Here is a 24,706-nt window from a genome sequence, read left to right on the forward strand (position 1 = left end):
CCGTGCCCTGGGGATCAGTGTGCATGGATGTAGCTGGCCCTATGGGGGGTGACAGAAAAGAGAGGTGAAAAGTATATCTTGGTACATGTGGACTCTAAGTCAGGATACGCAGTCATTAGACCAGTGCTGCTACTAGCAGCAGTGTTGTGAGCATGCTTGATTAACCTTGGAGTGCCTAAGGACTACAAATAGACAATGGAACGCATTTTTGCAATGCCCAAGTGTGGTGTCAACAGATTGAAGTGATGAGGGTCTACTCACCACCCTATACACCTTAAGCCAACAGTGTGTTTGAGCGAACCATTTGGCTGGTGAAAACTGGATTGGTAAAAATGCCAATTACAAAGAATGGAGCACAAAAGCCCTGGAGATTGGGAAGGCCTTGAACAAGAGACATCATATTGACAGGCCCTCCCCCTCTGAAGAGCTGAACCAATGCCCATTCTCATCACAGGAAGTGGAATGGGGCATTGGGGATAACAAGAACACAAAATATACAATTTCCAAGAAGTTTTGACTCTTTTGGCTTGAAGTTGTGCAGATTTCAGTCAATTGAAGGCAGTAGAAGGCACACTGTGTGTGGCCTCTTCAATAGAAAACTAATTACACAGTGAGTGTTATGTTTTCCAAAAAGTACATTTATCATGTATTATTCCAAAGCATACAATTGATCCATTGGACTTTTGAACTTTGCATTTACCAATGCAAATATGTCCGTCACTGTTAGGAGACTCCAATCTGCAGTGTAAAAGTAAAAGGAGTAAAATTAGGCTTCAAGATAAAAAAAAAATGTTGATCATGTAAACACTTCTGTCCATATTCTCATGCTTCCTCTCTGCATCACTTTTTAATCTGCAGTTTTCACATTGCCTGGTTTTAGGGGGTGCAGCAGCCCCCTTAGTAACCCCATTTCCTCTGTCAGACTGCAGCAGCTATTAGGCTGTGCTGCAGAACAAGTCACAAGTCCTGCCATCTCAAGGGCTGCTGCTCTAAAACCACAACATTCAGATATCTGCAGAAGGGGAAACAAAACAAGAAAACAGTCAGTGGCCATTTAACTACTGTATTTTCACAGGTTCTCATTAGAGGTTAACACTGAGGCAGTCTTTCTTATTATATTCTTTAATTTTAAATTGTACTTATATTTCTATCATTGGATTATGATCATGTTGTTGTATTTTGTATTTATTGAGATTGTATGAACTTTTTGTGCAATGAACATTTTTCCACTTACTAACTTCATCTCACAAAGAAAGACTGAATAAGAATTAATAAGATCGATAACAGGACTGAGTAAAACCCAGAACAGCCTGTTTACTTCTATGCATCTGGTACTCAAAATTTGAGAAGCTCCAGGCTTTACTCGGCGCAGTTACTCAGCTCACACTAAGGTGGCTGTGCAAGAAGGCCACCACTTGACAATGACATAGCTTTTACTTGCATGAACAATAAAAAAGCACAACAGAGATGCAGATGTAAATAAAGACAGTTTTTGTTTATTGACTCATAAAACATCCTTCAAACAATAAACCCATTTCAAGGTAAGGTCTCTGTACAATGCTTACTAAGTTTTATTTATATAGAAAATGTATGAGGGGCCATGTTTAAAATCACAAGGCTCCTTCAAATTTAATGGCAGGTACTCTGGAAAAAAATTACAGCATTCCATCGACAAATATTTTCAAGCAATAAATATGCATTTATAAATAGTGTAAATTTACATCACAATAAAAAAAAAAAAAAAAATTAAAGTTCACTCTTGTCTATGTGCAACCCTTTTTCTCTGTGACTGGCAGTTTGCCTATAAATGATTTCCTCTCCCCCAACCCAAGTAACCAAAGACTCATCATAGTTCCAACAAAATAAAACATTTTAACTGATTTTAAAAAAGAGGGGGAAATGTCACAAAGAATGTGTCACTCAACTTTTCACATTACAACTTTTTTTTTTAATCTTGTTTTCCTAACCAAGGAGGTGTCTAATATAAAAGACCAGCTATGCTAATTACTTATGTCAGGGAAGGGAGGGAACAATGCTCTTGTGTCAACTCACAAACAGAATACGAAAATGGAAAAAGAAAACTATCAAGTCAGTAGTCTTTGTTGGATGATGTTGCGAGTTAAAACATAATATGTACAAAACTTAAATTCATCATTTTTATGTGGGATTTTGTGTATTTTCTAGTGAAGTCCAGCTGGGCCAGCAGTAGAACAGTCTGGTGATGTTGACAGGAGGAGCTGCCACACCCCTCCAGTCCACTGGGGGCAGGCACACCACTCTTGGCAGATTGCATAGACACACAGCTTTCACTCAGCTGCCTTATGGATAGCTACAGAGTGCCGTTTGGGGACTGCCGGCTTGCTTCCTGAATATCAGAACAAAAAAAGCTTTCTGGAGAGTTTCCAATTAAGTCCATTGTGGCTATAATTGTCCTCAGAACAACAATGTTACCATCAAGAGGAGGAAGGCAGGGGAGTCGCCTGGAGAGATAAAAGAAGAACACACTAAGCTCGGCAGACAAATCTCATGGAACTTAGACATGAAAGTGGGCATCATTTATGTTTGAAATGGACCACTCTGGTCTCAATGAGACTGGCACTACTACTACTGGTGGGTTTGTGCTAGGTACTTACAAGTGTGAACTGGTCATAAACGTGCATGAGGTCCTCTATCTTGTACTGCTCTAGCACCACAAAGTTGTCCAGGTTAGTGCTCCCCCTACGGGCACAGTCCTGGCAGTGCACCACATACGTTTTCTTGCTGTTGCTCTCACTGGTTACAAACAGCAGGTTAAACACCTCCACCTAGGCACAAGGGGTAGATAGAAAGGTTGTAAAAGTGTAAACAAAGTTTAAAAGTGTCATTGCCACACCACAAATGCAGCAGAAAAGATCTAGGTGTTGTGTAGAGCTTATGTTTCCACATACACTTACCTCACAGATGCTGCAATAATGTGCTGGCTCGTTCTGGGTCCTCCCGTGCCACACCAGCTCTTTCCCAGCAGCCAACAGCAGTTCCCGGTGCATCTGACACTGCTTCAGAGTCCGTAACAAACAATACCTAACATGCAGAAAAAAAAGTTAGGTGAGTTCAGAATAAAAACAAAACACACCCAGAAGTCCTGGCAGCCATACCACAAATTGGGTTTTATAATTTAAGAGAAAAAGTGAGTTCTCACTTTATCATCTCAAAGAGCTTGTGATCTGACACTTTGATGTTCCTGGCCATGTTCCAGGACAGGTGAATCATGGGAACGATGGATTTGACACTCTGCAGTTTGTTCCACTCATAACGCTCCACTGCCAGTTTGTACTGATGGGCTGTAGACAAAAACCAAGAGGCACTCTTCATTTTTATCAGTGGAAATTGAGACAGCTGAACCTGCCTCCACCTAGAGCCTGTACTGAAAGTCTGGAGGGATGAGAATATTTGCCAGAGGCTCTGCTCTGCGAGTATGTCAGCAGACAGAGTAATGAGCATCATGAACACATTCATAATATCTAATTCCGTTCCCTTTCTCACCTGTGAGGGGTCCAACATTCCACGCAATATTGTTGCACCAGCCAATGGCCTGAACCCAGTGAATAGTGCCTGTGTTAAGCCACACCAAGTCCCCTGGACGCTGGATGAACCGATAAACAGGCACATTGGTCTCGTACAGGTCCTCCAGGTTGGGCCACCAGGAACCCATCAGGAAGTTGATGTTGTTCCTGTAAGAGGAGGTAAAACAAAAACATGCATTGCTGTCAGAGTCAACACGGGGAATTGGCTAAGAGACTTAAAAGTTATGATTTCTGGAGACGCACTTTTCACAGAAGTCATTGATGACACCCCAGTACGTTTCAGGAACAGCAAACCACTCACAGTCTCCAGGACCAATGTTGATGTTGACTGAACAGAAATTGTTGTTCTCTTGGTGACCTATAAAAGTGAAGCACATGATTATGAACAAAGTGACAAAAATGACAAGACAAACAACAGTTGGACATTTTTGTCCATGTATACCTGGTGTCCTGCTCCCTGGCACCTTCATGTAAAGCTGGACAGTGTTCATGCCCAGGATGGTGTGTCCTACATGACTGAGCAGGTTTCCGGCTGACACCACCCTGGCAAAAGCAGGCAGTTTAGACAACTCCTGAAGCTGCTGTTTCCACCTGTAGAGAGCAAAGGTTACAGGTTACTGTGTGAAAGCAGAGGACATGTTATCCTCTTTCCCTACTAAGGAGAGAAAAACAACATAATAGGAGAAGATGTGGAATATTTCATGCAACCAGATATTTTGAGGGGAAGGCAGTTGAACATGCTCTACATTTCACTCACTTCTTTTCATCAGAGAGGTCGATATTGGTACCAAATTTTATGTGTTTGAAAGACCCTTTCCTGCGCCGCATCATACTAGCATGACAATACAACGTAGTTAGTATTAGACAACAAAAGTGCACATACACTGAAAATTGAGATCTCAGGAGACACAATGGCAAAGACAACTCACCTGTCTGGGGAACCTTCTGCCTCCATCTCCTTTTTCTTCTCATTCTCCTCCTGTCCCAATAAAAGCATTGAAACTATTGGCAACGTTAACATCAATTATTTAGTCACTACAGTTTAATTTGGACATTTGACAGGAATTCACACTATATTTCAAACACTATTCTTATATCAATAACAAAGGTGGCTTCTAACATACTCATCAAAGTTAACTGGTAAAAGATAGTACTCTCTATTTCTAATAAAATATTTAGCAAATGTGTCCATCGTATCATGGATATTTCATTCACAGTTTTATGGTTTGTGAGAGTCACACTTGTTCAAATTTCATTCGGCTGATGCACAGATCACTTTTCCAGCACTTTAGTATTAGTGTGTCTGTGGTGTGTATCCACCTCCCACTGACCCGTAGAGACTCCTGGAAGGAAGAGGCCTGGTACTGAGCATATTTGATGATGGTGGTGTGGGATCGGCTGCTCTCGCAGCGCCACATCTTCTTACTGCCACTGGGGTCCCAGTTCTCATCAGTGGGCTGAGCCAACTGTGTTCGCACCTCCACCATATGGTCTGGGTTGGCCTCCACCAATGTCTTAGTAGAGAACAGGCCCAAATCTGTGCGTGTGCAATGACAAGAAAGAGGAGCCAAGAAAGAAGAGTAGTTGGAATCAAGGCAAGTACTGTTTTGAAAAAATACCAAAAATTTCAGTTCAAGCTTTGATAGGATTTCTTTCATATTCATATATAAAATAATTTTCAAAATTTTGTTATGATAAATCTACTGACTGAGGCAGAACAAAGTGAGACACAGAGGTGAGTTGTGCAAAAGGGTTAGAGGGAGCTGGGCAGGTGAGGTGTAGATTATGTAGTTCTGTGTCTGTGTTCTGTTACTGTAACATGGGCTATACACTTAAGAAAAGAAGCAGGGAACAATCTGTCATATCAGAATATTACATAATAGGGCAGCAAGTCATTGTAACAGAGGAGCAGATGTTTGTAAATTCTTGGCAACGGCATCTAGTTTGCTCTATGGCAAACATGCAGTAACATTTTCCACTTGCAGGTGGTGCTGTTGTCATACGTGTCAAATTCATCCACACACTCACTCCTATGATTAGAGAGACACACCCACTAAGCCATGTGAGACTGGAAAAGACAGAAACATCCTGCTGCCCATGTCTCAGCCGCTGCCACTACCACATGCAAAATCAAATAACAGCTAAATCAAACAAATTTAGATGCCTGAAAATCCAAAATTCAGAATGCAGTAAATTTCAGCAGTATGGAGTGCATTTTTGTGCATGGAACAGCCTTGTACCTAGTTTGAGTGCTCCAGCCAGTCCTCTGATGACAGTCACTGGGTTGGTAGGGTTACTGCAGAACTGATGGAGGGGAGGGAAGAAGGCATCCCTCTTGTTTTCGAGCTGTATATCAGAGAAGAGACACAGGAGCAGTCAGGGAAAATTAACAGATTATTACAGAACATTCAAGATGACTGAACTGCAAGTGTTTGTATTTAGTGCTGTAGCCAAGACACTGTTGCTCTAACATTGCACACAACATCATGAATACTTCTCCTTCTATGGTGTGGCAGCACGTACATAGATACTGGGGGTCGGGGGATTGAGTTTGTCCTTTGGCAGTGGAGGAGAGGGTGCACGAGGGGGTCTTGGTGGGGGACATTTGTCCAGGAGGATGTTGCTAGTCGACAGGCCATTCTTCCCCAGGTTCCTGCAGCCAGAGGGAAGGTGAGAGAGATCAGTAAGTTTAACAGTTCAGGTAAAAGCAAGCTGTAATTTACAAAGCAATGCACATTTTGCCCCATGTAACCTCACCCCTTCAACACAATACTGAATTACAAATAAAATAAAGTCAAAATAAAGTGAGCTTAAACATGCCTAACAACGAAACAAACAACAATATATTGGCTCAATATCTGGACATTTGAGATAACATATTTTGAGATGACTAATTTCCCAAATCGGATCAATAAAGAGGCAGTCAAAAGTCTCTAAAGTCTAAGCAGGTCAGAGGCCTGTTTCTGAAAGCAAATTTAACAAAATACTACATTTCAACGTGTGTACATTAAAACAGTCACTGAAATGCTGTCCAAATACTTAAAAACCATATATGCAGCCTGTAGTAAAAAACACACTTTTAAACTACTTTTTGTCAGTTTTAGACTATTTTAGTCTATTCAGCTGTACCACAGTCATCCTCATTGAGAAATAATCACATAATGTCCCAAATTATATGGTAATCATGACAGGAGTATGCCATCAGTGCTATCAATCATTTGTTCTTTGAGCAATGTCATATGGTTTTATTATATTGAAACAGTGATCACTACAGTAATGCACACTCAAAGTTTCAGTGCAGAGAAACTGGATGACAACCTGACAGCTGCATGGATGTAACAGCTTCCAAATTAATTCAAAATCCAAGTAACACCACCTGTACACACCCAAAGATGGACTCAAATGTTTGTTCAATCAAAAATGTAGGTCATAGCAAAATACTTTCAGTTGATAGTAACTAATATGTCTATATTTAAAACAAACTTTATTTTGCTAATAGTTTTGGAAATAAATGAAGGCTTAATAAAACCTCACCACCTCACTGTTATATGCCTCCACCAGCCAGTCAAGTCGCAGTTTCCATGACTGCTCAGACTCATATAAGTCGTGAAAACTTTGAAGGAATTTAATAAAAGGCATTGAGTGTCTTTTTTGGTGAAATGGAAGTTCTCATCATATTGACATGTATGATTCCAGTGAATCATTTCCAATGAGAAACATGTTGTCTTCACTTAGAGACTATTTTTCCAGCGGAGTACAGAGGACTGACAGAGAGCTTCAACACATGGTGTAACAACAATCACCTGAAGCTCAGTTTCAGCAAAACAAATGAGCTTATGGTAGACTGCAGTGCTTCAAATATGGATGTTGCTGCAAAGAAGCTACAAACTCTAAAACATGTCTGCTTCTCACACATCTTCAACCCGGCAGCACAGAAGATCTATACCAGGGGTTCTCAAACATATTACGAAAAGGTCAGCCTCTGATTCTTACGCAAGATCAGAGGTTTGTAATGACTGGCGATAAAATAACATTATATCAATTAATATCAGAAGCCTTGATGTGTACAATCACCACAGTTTCAAGGTGGGCATCCAAGATTAGTTTCACCAATTCAGTATCTGACCAAAAGTGAAATATGAGCTCTGTGAATTATTATTACTATTATTATTATATTATTATCTACTACTATTATTATTATTATTATTATTAATAATAATAAGAAGAAGAATAATGATAATAATAATAATAATAATAATATATTTCATTTAAAAGCGCCTTTCTAGACAATCAAGGAAAGATAAGTAAAGATAAAGCAAGTACAGTAAAACAACAACTAAAGCTATACACAGATAAGAGCTATAAAATTGGACAGCGCAATCAGAGGGAGTATGCTTTCTTGAACAGGTGGGTTTTGAGCCTGGATTTGAAGTGAGGATGAGAGTCGATGTTACGGACGTCCGGTGGCAAAGAGTTCCAGAGTTGGGGAGCAGAGCGGCCGAAAGCTCGGCTCACCATGGTGCTGAGGCGGGCAGGGAGCACAGTAAGGTGGATGGAGGAGGAGGACCTGAGGGAGGGGGAGGGGTTGGCAACATGGAGAAGATCTGACAGATAGGGAGGGGCGAGGTTGTGGATGGCTTTGAATGCACTCAGGAGGGTTCTGAATTCGATTCTGAATTTGACCGGGAGCCAATGGAGTCACAGAAGGACGGGGGTGATGTGGTGAAAAGAGGGGGTTTTGGTGATGATGCGAGCGGCTGAGTTCTGTACAAGTTGGAGCTTATGGAGGGATTTGTGAGGAAGACCAAAGAGGAGAGAATTACAGTAATCGATACGGGAGGTGACGAGGCTGTGAACGAGGATAGAAGTAGTACGGGGGGGTGAGGGAGGGACGGAGACGATTAATGTTGCGTAGATGGAAATATGCATACCAGGAGATGTTATTAATGTGAAATTGAAAAGGAAGTGAGCTATCGACGATGACACCCACTCTTTACCTGAGGGGAAGGGGAACTGTCGATTGTAAGGGAGAAGCTGGCAGACTTAGAGAGTGCGGACTTAGATAAGCAGTTGATGAGGGCAGAGGGTGGGAGTGAGGACATTAAATTTACAGAAAATGCTGCCAAGGGGAAGGAGGTAGGTAATGAAGAGGAGGGGCCCCAGGACAGAGCCCTGGGGCACACCAGAAGTGACAGGGGAGGTTAGGGATTTGAAAATTTTGAAATAATACAGCCCTTGGTTGTACCACACTCCCCATGGTAAGTTTCCAATTTGTTGTTTAGCTTATATTTTTGTTCTGATTGAGCTTCTTTTTTTTTTGGTAAGCAATAATGATGAAAATAACACAGACAATAGGCTAGTTTTCCACTAGAACCATCATTTTTCCCCAGGCATTGTCAAATGTATGTAACTCTTTTATAATAAAATGACTAAAAAACTTCTATGTTTAATGTTTGTTAAATGTTTAAATTATAACTGATAGAATCTCAATTATGTGTAGGAAATTCCCCTACCACTAAGCTTTGGTGAAGTTCTTCTCTTAACCGAGAAAAATCAAGTGCAGCACAGAACAATGCACACTGTGTGGTTGAAGTGCCAATGTGTAATCAAGCATGTTCCATTTGTATGCAATACATGCACCTTATCAAGTCACCCTCTCCTTGTGATCTTGAATACAGTCTGGGTGAACAAAAATTTGAAAGCAAATATAATAATTGCAGACTTGCAGACTGCTTGCTGTGCCACCTGACTTAATCCAACTGCGCCAATACACCATCCCACGCGTCTCGTCTGTTTAGGGTTTTTTCGGTGGGTGCCACCAGGCCTGAAAAAAATTCTAGGGTATACACTGGGCGGTATATTAAAAATTCATAAGAAAAATATACACTGGTATTCGGTGTGAACTGGTATGCCGCCCAGCCCTAGTCACAGTGACCTTTGACCACCAAAATCTAATGAGTTCATCCTTGAGTCCAAGTGGACGTTTCTGGCAAATTTGAAGAAATTCACCCAAGACTCTCAAATAATTATTTACAGCATCTTACTGATGTATAGTTTTAATAAAATTTTGGATTTTTTTCTCCTTGGATACAGGCTAAGCTAGGATCAGGAAAAATAAGGATAACTTCCTCCTATATATCAAATTCAACGAGTTTGTGACAGTAAAATATTGTAAAACAAGTTCATGTGAAATGTTACTCCCTGTTGCTTGGTTGAACATCCAGAAGCAGCACAGACTCTGGCATTTTATACTGTTTTAACAGGTCAGAAAATGTTGCAATATCATGGTAGCAGAGATACACCACACAAGCCAGGTGTGTCATCTACTGTATATCTATGAGCGATTTGAGCTAGATGAAAAATGACAAAAAATGAAGTGGGATTTTCAAGTTGTCAATCAAAACCAAAACCCCAAACAATCCTGCGAGGAAGAAACGAAGAACTTTAAGTCTGCCCACAGACACTAGCTGTGGCCATTGACAATCTCCTGCACTCTGTTAAGGAGCAAAGGAATTTCTGGATTCTAGTTTTTAGCTGTTATACAGCTTCACATTTGTTTGTGTGAATCACTTACAAGAGAACAAACACACATTACACATCTATACTGTATAATCAATGTGAATATAAATGACAGTGCATGTATAATGAATGAAATTTACTGTTATTTGCATTGCTCATTTGAATCGTAATGCATGGATGTGTTGTACAGCCTGAGGTGTTATGTCCCTGCAATTTACCATAACGGGCAAATAAAGAAAATCGTCAAAACATTTCTTGTTAAAACATTTCTTGTTATGGATGGCGGCATGTATGCAACATTAATGCCCTTTGCCAGACCCATGTGATGAACTGCACTACTTCATGTTTTATACTCATACTAGAATTTTGTGACCTGTGCTACAAAATATTCAACCAGTGCCATCTCTTAAAACAGTACAGCCCTGCAGGGATTCGAAAACATTCAATGACCAATCACTCCAGTGGTTTAAAAACTGTCAAAAATGCTGCAATTAATTTTGCATAACAGTCACTTCAATTGCCTTGCCATTGAGTCCCAATGTATTCATTCTAACACAGTATCTCTCCCTCACACCAAACAGACACAATCTAACTTTTCCGTCAGTCATCGTTTGACTAGAGTTAACTGGTGCCATGCAGGTTTCTTACCTGCATGCTTTGAGCACTTCACTGGAGCTGGGGTAGATAGAAACTGAGGACCAAGGTGCCAGACCAGCAGGGACAGTGCATCTCTGAGCTCCTCCAGAAGGCTGTACTTTCAGTGGGCTCTGGGAGTCTTCCAGCCCCTTCCCATTGACTGTGGGTCCCTGGCTGTTTGTACTGGATGGGCTGTTAAGGCAGGGGAGGCTGTTGGTGGTGTGAGGGTCTGCAGAGCATGGAGAGGCCGTAGCAGTGGCTAAAAGTGGCACGGATGCCACAGACTGCTCTGACACTGACTTGGCGGCACCGTGGAGACCCGGATGGACGTTGTTGATTTTCTCTGAGGAAGGCTCGCCGTGGTGACTGTAGTTATTGTTATCGTCATTACTGGTAGCATTGGCTTTTCCCTTTAGCAAGGCTGAGAGCTGAGGATTGTCTGAACTGATCATGCTGGGAGCAGGAGAGCCAGGCTGAGACAGGTTGGCAGAACTGTACGTCACCCGCGGCTGGATGTGATTAGTTGATCCCAGCGCGGGGGTGGTGCTGGGACTTAGGGGTGTCCCTGCGGAATGCCTGACAGCGGTCTCCGGACCTGATGCCAAAGTGGCAGCTGCACCATTGCTGCCATTTTTGCCCCCTGAAGGCGTGGTGTCTTTGGTGTGGACCCCTGAGGTAGTAGCAGAGTGGGGAGGCGAGGACAAATGGTTGGGTGTGGTCTGGGGAGAGGTGGGGGATAAAGAGGAGGCTGAGGAGGAGGCAGTGCAGGGTCCAGAGCAATGTCCAACCTGATTCAGAATGCCAGAGGAAGAGAACGACGTCTGAGGGGAGGAGGAGGAAGAGAAAGGGGGTTCTCCATTGGGACCTGCCAAATGTGAACCTGGACCTTTTTGAATCCCCTGAATAGAGGGAAACCAAAAAAAGAAAATAAAGAAAAAAAAATCAATAGAGTAATACTTTGAATACACTTCAACATCAGATGTTTAAGAAGCAATCACTTTATCTGAAAATAAGACACACACAGATGACATCATCATCATCAAAGAATCTACTATTTCAACTTAAAGAGAATGCCATAAAATACAAAGCATGTGAGGGCACAGAGGCAAATATGTAGCCATCTGAATGACAAAAAAAAGAGGAAACATTGAAAAAGCCTGAGGGATACCTGAGTGGTAGTGTTGCGTTGCTGGCTCCTCCAGGTCTCGTCTGTGTGACTGGGACTACTGGTAGTGCTGCTGGTGCTGGGGTGAATGGCGGCTGTGCAGTTGTGAGGTAGAGAGTTCTGCTGCGGGTAAGGCACGTTTCCGTTGCTCACACCACCATCCCCTAGTCCCAGGGCATGATTTTTGTCCAGGCGTCCCAGCAGCCCTGAAGGACTTGAAGAACCGGATCCATTGGCTGTGGCCTGGGTGACACATGGGGGCTGGATGGCTGTGTGATTGAGTGGGGAGGTACGGGAGAGGCCTGCATGGTGGTGAGCGAGCTCAGCCAAAGGACCATTGGGAAGGCTGGGCCGTGGCTGAGCACCTGCTGAGGCCTGCTGCCTCATCTGACACAGAGCAGAGAAGCACAAAGATTAACAGCAATGCTGACAAACAACTTATCAACAACTATCTGTGTACCTACATATCAAGACAAACGGGAACTTTACACAGCAGATACTAAATTGTTAAGAATTGTAGTCCTGTATAATAAAGGATGCATGTGGGTACCTGCTGCTGATGCTGCTGCATGAGAGAGAACTGGCTCTCGAGCTGTTCCAGCATCTGTACCTGGGGGGGCTTGAGGTTTGCTCGGTTGGTCCGCAAGTGATCCAGGTGCTGCACATTTCACAAGAGTGTTGTATTAATTCAGCAGCTCACAATCAGTTGTAAGAAGAGTTAAGTATTTTGCAAATAAAAATAGTGCTTTGGAACGAGACCTTTGCATAAGAACTGTTTTCATCCAAAAATGTCAGACGTTAAAACGTACAGATCTTTGTAAACTTCACATGTGGTTTACTGTGTTCATACTTCAGTTCATCATCATTGTCATTAATGACTCTGATTTGTGAAGCAGCACAAAAAAAGTTTTACTCTGAATGAACTTGGTATATAGGGATTAAGACATCTCTGGTTCAAGTCCAGCTTGGAAGTTCTGTTGTATCTAACCCTCCCTTATTTCTTGCATTACCTAATAAAAGCATAAAATTCCTAAAAACATAATTTAAAAAAATAAGGTGTGCCTTAAGTATTTTTATTATCAAACTCAGCTCCTGACATACAAAGAAAAACCTTGAAGTGATCGAGCATGACTAGTATCAGCTTCTGAAACTATCTCTGCAGTCACTTTATTTTCTCATCAAGATGAAAATAAATTGAGATGCACTTTTGAGGAGGTTCACATTAGCTACAGTACAGCTGTGGAGGCATAAGTGTGGGGTCCTTGGTGTACACCATAACCTATTAACACAGGAGTATGAATCCAGCTTCAGGCGTGACAGTTTAAATTGAACGTTTAAAAAGTGACTTTAGGAAAGTTTCTGTGTAGAATGACTTTTTCAAGACCACTAGCATGACACATACAAAAAGTAGGAACTTTCCTACCTGTAATTTCTGTGGCGTTAGGTACCAGCTGGGGATCTGCTGTTGATTGGGGCTGTTTGCCCATGAGTCCGCCACACCCTGTAAACAAGACAGAAAACTGAATACCATGGCTCACCTTCTCAACTGACCTTTCTCTAAGCCTCATCCTCCTTAGTTACTGTTGCTACACTTGTCAAGCTTTCCATTGTCTCACTGCATATATTTCGTTTGGAGCCATAACAATGGCAGATTTAACATCAAAGTTTTGAAACATTTGACTCCTTCGATTCCTCTCACTAGTAAACAAAAGCAGGCTTCCCATTTCCAGCAGATGACCATGGATTTTGTCGGCTAAAATTATGACTCTCGCTCGCAGATTTTATAACTGTAGCTAGGTAATGTAAGCTAATGTTAAAGCTTTAACTCTGAGTCTGTTGAGAAGTCTGCCTCAGGTGACACTTCTGCTGGACATATTTTAAAGACTCAGGTTAAAGCAACACATCCCAGGCATAACATCAGCACTGTCATCAGTTTTAGATTCACGTAAAGTATACAAGAGAGCGGTGTTGTTTGTGTATTTAAGTGTAGAGCTAGTTCGCCCTACAGCATGGTATTAAAAAAGAATACTAAAATTTAAGATAATTAAAATGTTATTTGTTCTCACATCCCTTGAATTGTTTTGATGCTTACTTGAGATGAGAAAAACGTACTTGGGCAAAGAACACAGTGGTTAGATTCAGAATATGCTTCATTAATTCAGATTTTCAAACAGTGTGCTTCACTTTTATGAGAGAGAGAGGGATGTGAAGGTATGAGGAATAAGCCATGAGTGTGGAAAATGCAATGGTATCGAACACACATTTGGCTGCAGTTGAAAAACCCAAAAACAAACAAAGAGCAGGACTGAGCTGCTATCATTACGCTACATTCTGATAAAGTTGCAATGTGGCTCACAGATTAACACAACCACAAACTGAATGCGTCAATCCTGACAAATATTTTTCTAACATAACACAAAATAATGTAGAAACCCAAAAGATGCCTCTACTAGGGCTGGGCGATAAAATGATAACGATATGTCTCGCAATAGACACATAATCAATATCAATAAAAAATGCGTTTGATAAAACATTCAATAATTTTTTTTCTTCGTCGGAAGAAACCAGAAGTTGCGAAGCAAGGTTGGTTGCACGAACAAAGGTACTCGCTCTCAGATAACCGAGCAACGTAGGGAGTAATCACTGGTCAGTGGGAGTGACACGCTAACACGCCAAACATGTAAAAGTATATAGTTTGGTTGTGCCATCTCGTTGTCTCGTTGATTCTTCGCAAGGAGTGAGATGAGAAATAGAAAGTGAGTGCCGCAGCGAGCGAAGAAATTGTTGATAGAACAGGGAAAGTGTCGTCCCCACCAAGACCGGCAATACCACAAACTTGTTTTACCATCTTAGCCGCGCTCACCCTTTGGAGCGCAGCTGTATTCGCCAACGTCCAACAACATCTGCAACCGCAGCACCACCGCACAAGCAGCTGACCACCATGCAGTACTCTGGTACTCCCGGTACTCTGCTTCAGTGCCTTATGACAAATCATCTAAAAGGCACAAAGACGTAACGGAGGCAGTGGCATATCATATAGCGAAAGAGTGGAGAAGTGGAGAAGCCAGGTTATAAAAATCTATTACACACGCTTTTTTTGTTTTGTTTTGTTTTGTAACACACTCGCAATAAAAATATAATTGAATAGTTCATGTATGTTTAGAGTAAGAAGAGTGACTATTCATATGTCTAGGCTGGTTTTATAGTTCAATCAATCTTACTGTATCGTTTAACATGTTTGTTTTTTCTGTATGTTACAGATGTCAAGTCCACCTCAGTTTCTGCTATGTTTACAAAACACTGCACATATCTGAAAAAATTTTATTCAGCAGAGGGTGAATCAGCTTGTGAACTTCCTGGCACTAAACCTGCAGAAAAAAAGTTCTCAGGTTTCTCTCTGTTTACATTTTTACACTTTTATTTACATTTATTATTTGAGTGTTTTCCATGGTTGTGTTGACATTTCCTTTCCTTTCTGACTTGATAGCTGAGGGGATTATAATCAGAGGAAGGTTACATTTAAAACAAAAATCTTTAAATATAATGTATTTTTCTCCTGGTCCTTATTTTAAATAGGTCATAAAAAATATCAATAGTTATTGATATCTACCGATATAAAACACTTATATCGTGATTCAGTTTTCAGCCTTATCGTCCAGCCCTAGCCTCTACCCTCTACCAGACACGCTTAGTGATTAACCAGCAACTCAGGAGTTACCTCCCATGGTTCAGCCTGGAGCTGACAGCAAGGCAAGGACTGAATTCATTAATATTCTTTGGGACAGATGCAGCCCGAGGACCAGCAGTTGGCAATCACTGAGTTAAGGGTTGGGTCTGGACTGACTTGGGCTCGGGTTGGATGCTTTGAGAAGCACTGAAGTATAGAAATGCAAAGCTTGACAGGCCTGAAGTTACAGTTACAGTAGTTACAGTCATGCTTAGTTAAGCGATCATTGGACAGTTGTTTTTCAGAGGAGGAGTTTAGCCAAGGTTCAATTGTCCAGCAGAATAATAATGTTAATGTTTTTCACTGTACCTTAGCTGGGCTGGCAGTGCGTTTCCTCTTGGCAGGACTGGCCTGTGGATCTGTATGATTGCTGGCAGACTGGCCTTCTTCCGCCTTACAGGCCTAGAAAGCCAGCACAGAGAGCCATCTTGTGAGGACATGTTTGACTAAAATACAGCAAAACCTCTCCAAAGTTTTCTTCTTCAAGTTAACTACAGTTAAAAATCAAACCTAATGTATTGCTTCAAAAAGGGGAAACGATCATAAATCCAAACCTTTCTGTATAATGACACTAGAAGATACACTTAATACTACATTTACATGAACAACAATTTGAGCATTTAAATATTCAATGTAAGACAATACTCTGATTAACATATGGTTTGTGTAATGACCTTAATTTAACTGACAGAGGTTGATTAAGGTCCTAATCAGAGTATTCATGCTGTAATAAAGATGTGGGATAATGGACAACATTAGTTGCATCAGTAGAGGGCTGTGTGGACATGCAGACCATATATTCTGGTCTCTTCAGAGTTGGTTGTTGACACTTTCTAAAACTCTGCAAGAGATGCAACATCAGTAAGGTTTTCTGTTACTCTCATTCCTCTAAGTTTGGTGCAAATCAAGCATGTGCTAATAATGAAAATGATGTTATTCATAGCCAAAATAAGATGATGTCAGTGTTAAAGATCACAATAAGACAAAACTGCATGAAAATAAGATGTGGAAAATAAGAGCATAAAACTGATGTGTTGATGATGGGTCAGCCCTCAGATTGAATGAACACAGCTGAGATTTGTCTCATACTCAAAGACGTGACAAGTAAAAACTATCTGCAAATTTTAACTATCTTTTCAAATGAAAATTTTAGACAGATGAGTGTCAAGTATATGACCCAAAAATACAAGCTTTCATCTACTTAATATACTGTGTCTATTCAAACATGCATTTTCAGCCTTGCATTTTGCCAAGTGTACTTCAACGAACACAGGATTTGTACATCTTTGCATTAAAGATAAGAGGTGTGGCATATAATGAGTTCTTTATAGCTTTGATTCACAATTTTAGCAATAATCGTGGCACAGAGAGTCACTATGAATGTCAACTACACTCTAGTAATTACATTATTGAAATATTGTCCCCAGTCAAATTCCTTCAGACTGCATCCCTTTTTTTCTTTTGGTCCAGAAGTCCAAATTGGCCACGGATGCAAACCAGAATTTTAGAAACATCAATATCATCTGATGTAGATAAAACATCGAAAAGGATCAGAACAAGGCCTCAGCTTTAATGATATTCACAAATTTGTTAATTAATTTCCAAGCGGCTGGAGTCTCTTGTATAAGCTGGATCTCACCTGCTGCGCCTGTGCAGTGTTCAAGGCCCCCTGCCTGGACGTGAGCTCAGCAGGAATGGGTAGGCTCCATGCCTCCTCAATACTAGGAAGCATTTTACTCTTATTCTGCAGACTACCTGGCTGTAGGTTACACAACTGAGCCTAGGAGAAATTATGTAAGACACAACTTTAGTGCTGAACTTTGGGCACTGTAAAGACTACTGCTTACTTAAACGTGATGTTTTAGGTAACCATACTACACAGAAATATAACAGAAATGTTCAATGCCATGAAGGTATGCTTTACAATTACAAGTGAGAAAAATGTGTTTAAACACACCAATATGAATTATTATTCATATCTCAGTGGTTAGAAATAAAAATGAGAAAAGCACAATCTGCATTTTTAAAAGCTGATTGGTTTGGCAATGCCTGGTAATAAAGACAACACTTCAGTACGCGCACGCACGCACGCACGCGCGCACGCACACACACACACACACACACACACACACACACACACACACACACACACACACACACACACACACACACACACACACACACACACACACACACACACACACACACACACACACACACACACACACACACACACACACAAAAGTACTCAACAACATCTAACAAACAGAGCTGTATGATGGGCATTACCGATCTGCAGGCCAGCCCTACCTGCAGCAGTTTGATGCGTTGTGTGAGTGCAGCAGTGTTGAGGCAGGCCTTGCTGCGTGTGGCATTGATGTAGCACTTGATAGCGTCATGCGGCTGGCCGCAGGATTCATAGAGGGTGCCCAGATCCATCCAGGCGGCAGCATGGCTGTGGTCGAGTTGAACAGCACAGATATAGGCCTGAAGTGCATCCATAGGCTGGTTCTGCTGCTGGTAGAGCACCCTGAAGCCGAGGCAAAGAGGGGAGAAATGCCAGAATTTAGGTCCTTATCTTATCCTTATCTTTCTGAGCATCCCAACTCTCAGGGGGTCCCAGAGGACATAACCCACATTTCATACATCTATCTATAGATCATTTCTCGATCTCTTCCTGCTCTGTTATTCACCCTATGTCCTCTGCTGCACTGCAGTTGCTGCCTCTCCATGAGGCGTTTGGAGAGCCACTGCTGCCCTGAGCATAAACCACCCATCCAACAGATGAACTGTTATATACCAACCACCTTTCCCTCCTGCAGAGACTTACAGATGGTAGCATCCCTATGCTTGTGGCCTTTACCATGCTTCTCAGTATATCATTATATTACAAGTTCTGTTTTTACCCTATGGAGCACCAGGTGTCAGCACTGGCCTCTGACTTATCAATGGACTGACGGTAAGAGATGAAGGCATCCTGCACCTTCCCAATACTGGAGTAGCACCTGAAGGAGAGAAGGTGGACAAAGAAATCGAAAAAAGGCATGGGATATGAGACACAAAGAGATGGTCAACAACTGCTTAGTAAGTAAAATACAAAGCAGTTCAAGTACAGCAAACAGACATTAGTTGAATTGAAACTAATTTCTACTTTTGCTAACAATTTCAGTCATCCAGCATTCCCTGACATCTATGACCCTTTAAAACACTTGTGTTTTTTTGGCACTCATACACAAAAACCAAAGACAAAAACCTTTGTAAAGCTACTAACATGAAACACTCAATGCAACACATCATGAGCAACTGCAGGGCTGTACATTGTCACAAAACTGTTCAATGTGCTATGAAAACAATCAGTTGTGTGATGAATAAAATGACAATACAGCTAAGCAATGTGTGTGAGAGGCTGCAGGCTGCAAAGGTGCTCAGATGCTTGTCTGGATGGAGATAATTTTGAAAACCTGTTTAAGTGATGAACTGTACTTTACACAATGGTGTAACCTAACTGCAGCAGTGCAGAAATTTCTTTTAAAATGGGGGTGAGAAAGAAACATTTAAAAAAAATTGATTTTCAGCGACTAACAGATGCACACTCTGTTGATAATCCTAATATATCACACTTGGGTGGGGAAAAAAAGTATGAACAGGACGGCAGTGACTTGCTGTCGCTGTAGTGTTGACAAAACACTCTCACTCTTCAAGTGTTCATGCAGAGCAGTTGTACTGCTGTGATAAGGCATTTCCACTTTGCAGAGCTTACAGAGCATCACATTGTTGGGTCTCTGTCTAAAGTACGCCCGCATTTTTGGAAATTTTTTTTTTGCTGCCGTTTGTTCTCCATGGAATCAACATTTTAAGCGGATGCAGGCATCTTTGCAACATGCCATGGTACTAACCAATGACGTCGATGAGTCACCCCAGCCCTAACATACTCACTGAATGTAATTTAATGTTTCTCTTTTTGTGTTTCTGAGAACCACTCATCCAAACTATTTCACACTTGTCATTGTACTTCGTTGGGTCCCAAAAACTATACCAAGTGTGTAGTAGATGGATGAACGGTTCTCGATATGGGCAAAGGACATCCAGACAGTCTTTGCTTTTAGTTCGAAGATCTAAGACTTTCTGGAGACGGTTTATAGTAGAGAAATGAACATTCAGTGTGCAACAGCTCAGGTGGACATTAAGCATGCCAACTGCACACTCTATCAAATTTATAACATTTGGGGCAACCAGTCAATTAATCAATGGGTCGATCAAAAGAAAATTGCCAACTTTTTTGATGATTGAATGATTGCCTCAATGATTTTTCAAGTAAAAATGTCAAATATTTTGTACTTTTAGCTTCCTAAATGTAAGGACTTACTTCTTTGTAATTTATAATAGTAAATAAAGAGTTTTGGGGTTTTGGTCTGCTTATTGGACTATGGGAAATTGTGATGAACATCAAACATTTTTTTTTTTTTTAAACATTTTAGAGACTTAATGAATAATCGTTTAAATAAATCAGCCTATTAATCGATAATTAAATAATCTTTAGCTGCACACCTAATTGTGACCAGACCAAGGCACACCTGTACAATAATCACGCTTTCATAACCACTTTGATATACCACACCTGTCAGTTTGATGAATTATATTGGCAAAGGAGAAGTGCTCACTAACTCAGATTTTAAAAAATTTGAGCAAATAAAAATTAAGTCAAAGAAATAATCCTTCGCGTGTGCATAGAATCAGCCTTGCATCTTCTATTTCAAGTCATGAGAAATGGGAGCAAAAACAAAAGTGCTGCATTTATGATCCCAAGCATACCTCAAAGTCCATCAAGGTTTGGTTTCAGACGAAGAAATTGAAGATTCTAGAGTGGCCATCACAGTCGCGTGACTTGAACCCCATTGAAAATCTCTGGTGGGATTTGAAGAAGGCGTTTGAAAAACCCACACCCAAGAATATTACTGAACTGGAGGCCATTGCCCATGAGGAATGGGCTAAGATTCATCAGGAACGCTGTCAGAAGTTGGTGTCTGCCTATGCATCATGTTTGCAGCAGGTCATAAGAGCAAAAGGGTGCTCTACTAAGAATTGAGGATGCTTGTCATGAAGGGGTTGAATAATTATGAGACTGCAGTAGACATTGAAAGTAGCATTTTGTGTTGAATTTGGATCAAACCCTTTGTAATATTAGTTTCATTGAACTACTTAAACAGTTCTTGTGTAATCTGTTTATTGCAAGCCGCTGAGAAATACATTTTGCCAATAACCCTAATATGCAAATGGGGTTGAATAATTTTGATTGCAACGGTAACTACCAACTATATTCAACCCCCCAAAAAAAAAAAAAGAGTATTATCATAGTGAACTGACTCATGGCTTCTAGGTAAAGCAAACATTCTCATCAGGACCCGCATAAAACATGACCTGTGAAAGCACAGGTAAAGAGAGTATCTCTGCAAAATACTTAAAAAATAATAAGTTAAAAACTCACACCCCTGTTTGTCTTACCTGCCAAGAAAGTACCAGGACTGGCCAGAGTTTGGGTCTGCTTCTAAAGACTTCTGCAAACACTGGATGGCATAGCTATCCTTGGCACCTTTATCCCCCAGCTGCTCCACTGTGTGATGCATCCAGCCTACAAAAACAGACAAAACATCAGGTGTGAGTTTTCAAGATTCAACTAAAACACCTTTAACAAAGCCAGCTGGCTTTGCTCTTGTTCCGAAGGTAGCACCAGGGTACCAATCAGCAGCTATTACATGCAAAAGCACAGTGAGTCAGAAAAAAGAGGTTACCTGAATCTAAAGACACAATGTGCAATCAGAAAGGAAAGACTACTGTCTGATGTATGAAGTCAATACACACATCAACAAAACAAATGGCTTGTCCTTCCAAAGCTCTGTAATCAAAGAGGAAGGGCACAAACAGACATAGAGGGGAGGGATAGACACACAAACCCACCCACCCACTTCAGAAACGACTCCTCCCTGTTCTACAACCCGGTCCACACACACGGACACACAAGACACAAGGCACAAACCTTCCCGGTTTCTCTCCCATACACCTGTGGCAAGCTCCACAGGTCACCATGACAACCTCAGCAGGGTAGACTAGAATTTTTTTATTTTTTTTTTTGGGGGGGGGGGGGGGTCGTCTACACTCTGCAGGGGAAGAAAATGGAAATCTCTCTGTATATGTGCCTTCCAACTGCCATTTTCACTGCTGCCATCTTTATTTGTCATTTTTACAATTACAAACAATCAACTCTCATAACTTGACAAAAACATACAAAATGTAGTATTCACCTCCCCTAGGGAATTTTCCACATTTTGCTGTGTTATATCCTAGATTTTGAACAGCCTTTATTGGGCTTTTTACTATTTGATTAAAATGGTGCAAAATACTTTTTGTTGTGACACAATCAATACTGAGGGACATAAAGAGCAGCTGTCAGACAAGCACAAGAACGTTCAGAAGTCCAAGAAGGTTTAGTAACCCTTGTCCAGGACACTGCATAGGGCCCGATGGAGAAAACACAGATGGAATCCACTACATGACCAGACACTCTTTCTGATGAAAAATGCTTTAATTGTCATTGGCCACTAAACACTTAACTAATCACCTAACTCAGTTGTCCCCAACCACCGGGCCACAGACTGCTACTGGTCCCATTTCATTACTGGTACCATTTGGCACCAGGCCGTACAGAGAGACCAAACAAAAAATATTTTATTGATCATCAGAGTCTGAAAGAAGTTTTTTTTTGAAAATCAGGTGGATCTGCCTGTGCCTCTGTACACATCAAATCGCTCGTCTTGGTCACATGATATGGTAGTAAAAAAAGTAAGCCCACAAGCCAGCAAAAATGAGTAAAAAACAAACATCTTTGGAGAGCTTCTTCAGAAAGGGGAAAAGGCCAAATGATGAGACGGAAGAAGAAGAGCCTACAACTTCCAAGAAAAAGAAAGCTGCATTTAAGAGACAATATCAGCAGTCCTACTTAAAATACAGATTTATCGCTTCAGGTGATTCTCACACACCAAGCAAGCTCTGCATAATATTCGGAAACCTTCACGTTGAAGAGAAACAAGCGCAAGGCTCCTACTAATTACAACAACTACATTAAGTGCAATGGTGATTTTTTTTTTATTTGTTTCTATGCTGATCTGTCAAAATACATGAAACCAGGGCAGGTGAAGGATACCTCAAGAAATATCAATTCCTTTTATCACCTGGTTACCAGTTACACCAGTTCTATTTGCCTTTATTACTACACAGACATGGCTGTCATCAGTCTTGAAGCGTGTCCTTAAACCCGACTCCACATGCAGCTCTAACATTAGCTTTCAAGTGCGATTGTTTTGGCAAACTGAAGTTTGTATGGGTCTACAGATAAGAGAAATCTGTGCCAGTAATATCAGAAAATGAATTCTAAGTGTAAAATCTCTAGAAGCTGAATTTAAAAGATTGATTCATTTGAACTACCTTGACTGTATGTAACCTGAATATTCCTCAGCTTTTCTTTATCACTTTATGTAGCGCCACCAGTCACTGTGCAATTAGTGCCTCATTGTGTTTGAAACCTGCAGCTGGAGAAGTTTTTCTAGATGATCTGAAACATAGTGACCTACCTGATGAGCTAACCTTACAGCCCTATAGCTTAATGGTGACTCAGTGAACTAAGATGTCTTACTGTTACTGCAGTATTATTTAGTTACACTATTTAAGTATCCCATCATAGACAGACAAGATGGACAAAACTGACTCTGACCCACATAATCAGCCCAATCAGATTCTGAGCGTAGTCCTAGTAAAGTGTTATATACTTCCATATTTTTCACACACTGATCAACATCCTGAATAAACACTGCAGTAAAACCACAGAAGCTTCGGCCGCATGATATTCATTGGCAAAATAGTTTCCTAAATTAAGTCTAATCCTCATGCACCTCAATATGCTCACACAACATGATTTTGTATTTGAATTCATGTGTGTCCACACCCTATGTGGGGGAGGGGGCCAAGAGAAAACAATGCTCCACTGCAACACACAAATTCAAACCAGCAATTTGAAAAACAGCTAGAAAGAGGCAGAAAACTACTTGTGGGAAAAAAATTCACTGAACAAAATGATGGCCAAAAGAGAGAACATTTCCAGATCACTCACCTAGTTGTTGCAGTGTGGTCGCCTTCACCTGTGCAGGAAGATATTCCGTCTGCAACAGACTTTCATATGCCTCTTTTGCTGCTCTGTATTTCTTCTGCAGGCAGAATGAGAAGGGGAGGACAACAAAGAGAGCAAGAGAGACACAGAGAGGTTGTATAAGCCAGACAGGAGGATAAATGTGTTTTATGGTTCTATCTGGACAGACACAGAGAGTCTTAAGACCTCTTCACACTCATAATGACCAGTCAGGCACACACACGGGGGAGGGTCAGTGTGGAAGAGGAAGACCAGACTCAACATGTCTTGCAGCTTCGTGTGTGTGTGTGTGTGTGTGTGTGTGTGTGTGTGTGTGTGTGTGTGTGTGTGTGTGTGTTAGTGTGTGTGTGCGTGCGGGCGCGCACACACACGCTTAGGTGTACGTTTCTGTCCGCTGCAGTGCATGTTTTGTATTTTGGGAAACCTGAGCTGCCTGGTATGACATGAACTCACTGTTTATTTTGACATGTTGACCTTATTGATCTTGAGTATGAACCCATACGCAGGGGGTGACTGTTCTCTTATCAGCTCTTCTTAAGAGCAACCCACCCCAACCCCCACAGACCCTAAAACTCCGTTCACACACACACACACACACCCCCTCTGCTTGTGTGCTCACAATAAAGACCCCTCAGGGTTCCTTCCTGCTTGCACTGATGTTTGTCATCAAGCCAGACAACACTGTTATGACAGAATATCAGAATGACTCAAGCGATGAATTCAGAACACTCAACTCAACTGAAAATTCACCAAAATAAAGAGTCAAAGAGCTGAATTTCTACTGGTGCAGAAAATCATCTATCAATTGGTTTTGGGTTTTTTGCTCAGACTGAAACATTCCTCAATGTTACTTTCCAAGGAGTCTAGAACACAGTCGAATAGTAGGAATAATACGTAAA

General features: G+C 41.2%; 1 protein-coding gene across 4 annotated transcripts in view; it reads right to left on the minus strand.

Moving 5' to 3' along the window:
- Positions 1-1,476: 1,476 nt before the first annotated feature.
- The window catches only part of kdm6a (lysine (K)-specific demethylase 6A), a 59,410-nt gene continuing 36,180 nt past the window's right edge, over positions 1,477-24,706 (minus strand). For 3 of the 4 annotated variants that reach the window (XM_070975234.1, XM_070975233.1, XM_070975236.1), the window contains 22 exons: positions 23,772-23,865; positions 21,113-21,239; positions 18,517-18,615; positions 17,921-18,140; positions 17,250-17,390; positions 15,920-16,012; positions 13,307-13,384; positions 12,434-12,541; positions 11,887-12,270; positions 10,731-11,617; positions 6,087-6,216; positions 5,804-5,909; positions 4,895-5,100; positions 4,493-4,542; positions 4,321-4,395; positions 4,006-4,154; positions 3,807-3,921; positions 3,523-3,710; positions 3,179-3,320; positions 2,934-3,060; positions 2,634-2,804; positions 1,477-2,480 (listed from right to left, as the gene is read on the minus strand). In XM_070975234.1, the coding sequence (XP_070831335.1) occupies positions 2,454-2,480; positions 2,634-2,804; positions 2,934-3,060; positions 3,179-3,320; positions 3,523-3,710; positions 3,807-3,921; positions 4,006-4,154; positions 4,321-4,395; positions 4,493-4,542; positions 4,895-5,100; positions 5,804-5,909; positions 6,087-6,216; positions 10,731-11,617; positions 11,887-12,270; positions 12,434-12,541; positions 13,307-13,384; positions 15,920-16,012; positions 17,250-17,390; positions 17,921-18,140; positions 18,517-18,615; positions 21,113-21,239; positions 23,772-23,865 (3,717 nt within the window). In that variant the 3' untranslated portion in view covers positions 1,477-2,453. The remainder of the gene's footprint in view (positions 2,481-2,633; positions 2,805-2,933; positions 3,061-3,178; positions 3,321-3,522; positions 3,711-3,806; positions 3,922-4,005; positions 4,155-4,320; positions 4,396-4,492; positions 4,543-4,894; positions 5,101-5,803; positions 5,910-6,086; positions 6,217-10,730; positions 11,618-11,886; positions 12,271-12,433; positions 12,542-13,306; positions 13,385-15,919; positions 16,013-17,249; positions 17,391-17,920; positions 18,141-18,516; positions 18,616-21,112; positions 21,240-23,771; positions 23,866-24,706) is intronic. The other variant, XM_070975235.1, reaches the window with a different exon arrangement.

Source organism: Chaetodon trifascialis, chromosome 12 (assembly GCF_039877785.1).
Source record: "Chaetodon trifascialis isolate fChaTrf1 chromosome 12, fChaTrf1.hap1, whole genome shotgun sequence".
In the NCBI taxonomy this organism is placed as follows: Eukaryota; Metazoa; Chordata; class Actinopteri; order Chaetodontiformes; family Chaetodontidae; genus Chaetodon; species Chaetodon trifascialis.